The sequence below is a fragment of the Phalaenopsis equestris genome, unplaced genomic scaffold (genome assembly GCF_001263595.1).
Source record: "Phalaenopsis equestris unplaced genomic scaffold, ASM126359v1 Scaffold000352, whole genome shotgun sequence".
Classification (NCBI taxonomy): Eukaryota; Viridiplantae; Streptophyta; class Magnoliopsida; order Asparagales; family Orchidaceae; genus Phalaenopsis; species Phalaenopsis equestris.
The window spans coordinates 436,323-441,633 of NW_018164794.1; the positions used below are offsets into that span (position 1 = coordinate 436,323).

Here is a 5,311-nt window from a genome sequence, read left to right on the forward strand (position 1 = left end):
CCCCCCCTCTTTTCCTACAACCAAACCTACTGTCCAACCTCTCCAACGTCCCAACTTGCACCCTGCCGCCTCCCTACCACTTTCCCTGAAGTGTCGTAACCCTCGTACCACCTTCTCTAGCAACTAGCGCCACCTCCTCTTCCTCCTACAATTGTTGCCAGCCCTTCTTCCCGATCCTGACCACCTTGTCACTGACAAACTTCTCTTAACTCTTCCGTGCGGCTTTAACACTCTTCTTTAGTACTAAATTAACCTAAAATTTGCAACACTTGAACTTGTAAGCACCAAAACTCTCTAGGAAGAAGTGATGAAAAAGTATTGAAGAAAGAAACACATCACTAAGGAATGAAAGATTACACTTGGTTGCTTAGTAATCTTGGATCAATACAAATGTGGGGGAGGGACTCTTATTTACAGTCCTCTCCCAGGACGTGGGAACTTTTTGGATTACATTAGAGAGATATTCCCAAGATTAAATACACAAACATGAAATAAATAGATCAGAATTAATAATGAAAAAGAATAATAATTGAAAAAATTCTTAGAGTATTTGTAATTTATGACTTAGACTATATAAGAGGTCCAAAGGGCTAACTGATTAAATTATCTGGGGTTTAAATTCATTTAAAAAAAGGAAGAATCGAAGTGACTGCTGGGAATAGCAAAGGGACACATTTACATATGCTCCAAAATACCGAAAAAAAAAAAGCTGAAAAAATTGGGAAGTTCCTGTAATTTTTTTCACCTCATTATATTTTTCTATTCCCTTGATAAGGATGTATTTCTTTCTTTTCTTTATGTTTTTTTTAATGTTTTCCTCAATTTTTCTGTTGTTCCTTTACTAGTCTCCGTTAATTTACTCTTGAGTGTTATTACTTTTATTGAAAATTCCCACAATTTTTTTTTTTTTGTATTTTTTGTCTTTCTATGAACAGTTGTTATTTCATCTGGCAATGGGCCAGACACCTTTTAGAGCTTTACTGTTTTGTTTTTCAGGAGGTTGTTCAATTTGTATCTTCCATATTCTTGCAAAGATTGCTTCAACCTGGGATTTGTCATAATGCTGCTTTACGTGCTATGCTTCTTGATCAGAGGAAGTACCTTTCTGATTTTGAGTTTCAGTCTTTCTCTTCTGCTGACTTAAGAAAAGAGGTTTTCACAGTTGTGAATGCTGAGGTAACATCATTTTGAATGCCGTAATATACTTGGGATGTGAGTTCTCTCTAAAAATTTCCAATGACTTTTGCTTAGTTAAATTCTGCAAATTCAAGTTCAGTGGTCTGCTGCTGGAAGGATTTTTGCACTCGTTATTTTCGGTACTGGTGTCAGTATAATGTGCCGTATGGATTGTTCTTTGATACTTCAAACAACGTACTTGGTTTGATCAGGAAAAATTCCTTCTCACTTTTCCGTTCTTTGGAAGGAATTGAGAAGCTTATTTATGGTCAGGTTTCTTTTTCAAGCACTTTGGTTATTTGGATGCCAAATTGATATATTTTGGCCATAAATAAGAACTTTATGTAACTATCTTTCAGGTTCTTCTGATGAATTTCATGAATTGAAAAGTGGGTTGCTTTTACCCACAGACAATGTTGAGAGTGAAATGCTTTATGAAATTCTTAGATGCACGAGTCACATAAATCATCAGATAGGAAGAGCTGCTTCTGCTGTTTTCTATGAATCTTTTTTTGTGCCCTCAATATCAACTGAAGACGTCATTTTTCACTTGCTCAAGATCCTGGAAACTGGATACTATCCATTGCTGTCAGCGCAGGCTGGTGAAGATGCTACTTCTGAAAAGAGGCAATCTGCTCATAGAAGCTTGAGGAACTTTTCAGTGGATATGTTGCTCTCTTTTCATGCTTTGCATTCTAGGGCTACAAACTGGGCTGGAGTGTTAGATGTTTTTGAAAAATACCTTGAGTATTTGAAACCACATAGAAGCAGCCAGAAGTCCGAGTCCGAAGGAAATTGCAGTGTCAATTTTTTCTTGTTGGTTCAGGCTACTTCACAAGTCGCGAGGGTGATGTTTGAGACAGCTTTCGATGTACTTTTGCTTCTTGGCTATTTGATCAATGCTAGTGGGCAGGTATGACTTTGACAATGAAACCTCATAAATGAGAATATAAATAGATTGGTAAGTTATGTGTAAATATTCAATTTCGCTTACCTTTGCGCATAGTAGACTATTGCATACTGCCATCACGATAATGAAACTTTTTGCAGAACATTGCCCCATTTTGACTAGGCACCAACATATGCAGGTCTCAATGATGCAAGGTGATATTACCAGAATAAAAGCTAAATTGATTCCCGCGGCTCTTGAAATACTAACACAATGGCTGGTTCTCCACTTTATGGCAACCACTTCAACTAGTCCTTCAGTTGTGGATGATTTCAGCTCCCGTCTCTCTTTGTTGCAGATAGGTTATTAAATTCTCCACTGTGACTCCCTCTTCTACCGTATTTTAATTGCACTATTTTAGCACGTTAGGATCTTGCATTCAAACGATGTCATAAGAAACCCCAGGGACAAATGGATTACTTTGGATGAGTGCATTACAACTTGATCACTTCTTCATTGTATAAGGCATTGATAAACATTCATGCTTCTCTTTGTGGATTACTACACTTAGTGGATTGAAATTTTGCCGCTTGAAGATGGGTTCTACCTTTTTGAGGACTGAGATTAGTTGTCTTATTTCTTCACCTCTCACGTTGCTGACATCTTTTGGACACAACATTGTAGATTAGGGCACCCTTCTAAAAATATTTAGTGTATATTTTTTTCTCTTTTTATAAATACAGACATTAAAAATTTCTGCTGTGAAACTTGTGAAATCATTAAATATCATCTTGTTTTCTTTTCTAAAAGCAACTTTGGATCCTCTAGACTTTTGTGTTCATCCATTCTAATATTTATGTACCCAATAAAATCTTTAATATAACTTGAGTAATATATTTTTTTACAGATAACTGCGCTCGAATTATATTATTATATTGAATTAAACAAAAATATGATGTTAACACTCTACTACCTGTATTCACTATCATAATAAAGAAATAATTAATTCAACCCTAATCTCAAATTTTATTGGAATAATAATACATGTGATTGTTTTAATGTCACAATATTTTTTCTTTCAAAAAGAGTGTATTATTCACCAATTTTTCTAGCTTGACTTTAATGCTGGAGCATTCCTATTCTCGACGCGGGAGTCGCGCAAACAAAGCAGAGGCCCGCCTGCTTCGCTTGGACCTAATCGGTCCAGGTTTTCTCCCTTTGGAGGAATGGACCGGTCTTTTTGAGTTACTTATAGTTATCCTCTTATTATATATTTGTTTTCAGATGAATCTAGGGTTAGTTTTTTTTGCGTGAGTTTGTCTTAGAGACAGCAGCTAGAGTCTGTTTTCTCCCTTCGAGGGTTGTATCTAAGGGTTTGGGTGGTGCTCCAGCTGTATCTCTCCCTCTCTCTCTCGAGGTGGTGATCATCTTTCCCACCCCATTTCACATTCTCCCCACGTCGCTCCTGGCCAATCTCCATTGCCGCAGTCGCCGTTGTTCATCTTTCAGAAGTTTCTCGATGTCCAACCATCATCCTTGCTGCCACAACCCCAGAACAACTCTCCTTTGGCTGTCCTCACACTGCCACTGCCATTCTTGCTTGCCGCCACTGCCCAGAAGCATTCGTTCCTAACCTTTTTCTGTTGTTTGTGTCGCCCGCTCATCTATTTCCATTATTCCATCTTGTTGACATTGCCTCAATTCCTCCCCTTCATTGTCGTCGTTCTCCTCCCTTGCTACCATCCCTCTCTCCATTTCTCTCTTACTACCTATTATAAATATTTTGTTTGCTAAGTTAGGGTTTAGTTCTGTTTATTTTTGGATTTCTCCCTCCAAGCATCTCATTAGTTAAAGCTGTTTCCAATGGCAGGTAGTGCTCCGGATGCATCCTGCTCCGAGGTGATGATTATCTCCTTGATTTTCGGCACACCTCCCCTTCTTCTTGCTCTTGCTGCCAACTACCCTCTTCCCTCTTTTTTGTTCCAGCCTACAAAGCAAAAGTCTAAAAGAATAGCAAAAATATATGCATAAATCGTCTCATATTAGAAATGGTTTAATTAGGATTGAAGAATTTGTAAAATAATAAAAAAAAGGAAAAACAATCATGCATAAACTAATAATGGGATGGAATTGCAATGTTCAATTCTTTTTTGATCGCATAAATAATGTTGTTGCAGGTATCACGAAAATGCCACAATCGGGATCGTGGGATTGCGACTGAATCACATAATTCTCATGATCGGAATCACATGCACTTAGGTTGTTAGAAGGGGACTCTCAGACAACACCGAGTGCCCATGGGGATGTACGAAGCCGGAGAAAAGGACCATCTTTTTACTAATTGTTTGTTTTTTTTTTGCGGGACTAGAGATATTCTACAATCCTGGGGATTCTCTATGCCACTATTCAACAAATTTAATGAGGCCTTTGACAAGCTGAGTAGGATGCCAAATGGGGAGTTTCACATGCTAGATGCTTTTTTTACATTGTTCGCTAGTGCTGGAGGGCCCAAAATGCAAAAGTTCATAAACATACCCATGGCATGCCGACAATCATTGCAGTAAATATCCTTGAAGCACTCACCAACTCGTCACTTCATCCATTTCTAGAGCAATGGGATGCCACGCGCGCGCACAAACACACACACCACCCTGTTGACCTCATTTTTAGTGAGGTCTAGTCTTACTCTTAGGGTTTAGGATCTAGCCTTAGGGATCTATCTTCGACTTTCTTAAACCTTAGAAATGGGACCCGCCTCATTTTAGAAATTCAACCCGCTTCTGTACTCTTTTGTGGTTCCAAGTGTGTGGTATCGACTTCTAGCATTTAGAAGAGTGAAACCAACATGAGGAAACCCAAAAGGGATCCCTATAGGACATTCCTGAGCCTTAGGGTGACCTTTTGTACAATTTGCACTCCCGCGCGCACAAACTTTGTAATTCGGAGAGTCGACACTTCCAATCGCCTCGATCCGCTTTGTTTGCACTGTTACTTATTGAATGTTCGAGTTAACCTTTTGAAACGATCGATCACGGGTCGAAATTTTGTGAAATTTGAATTTTGACGCGTTTTTGACCCGATTGTCGACGACATTGTCTGAGCGACCCCGGATGACAAAACAGAATGAAAACTTTTAGAGTTGCATACTTTGATGTTCTCCTTTCTAATTTTAAGTTTGATATTCTACTAAAATAAATCGAATATAATTTAATGTATATATATATATTTATATATATACATATATAT

At 38.1% G+C, this 5,311-nt stretch overlaps 1 protein-coding gene across 1 annotated transcript in view; it reads left to right on the top strand.

Annotated features, from left to right (window-relative positions):
* The window catches only part of LOC110026114 (nuclear pore complex protein NUP160), an 83,552-nt gene that overhangs the window by 29,365 nt on the left and 48,876 nt on the right, over positions 1–5,311 (top strand). The window contains exons 10-13 of the mRNA XM_020726915.1: positions 997–1,176; positions 1,252–1,444; positions 1,536–2,089; positions 2,265–2,427. Coding sequence (XP_020582574.1) covers positions 997–1,176; positions 1,252–1,444; positions 1,536–2,089; positions 2,265–2,427 — 1,090 coding nt within the window. The remainder of the gene's footprint in view (positions 1–996; positions 1,177–1,251; positions 1,445–1,535; positions 2,090–2,264; positions 2,428–5,311) is intronic.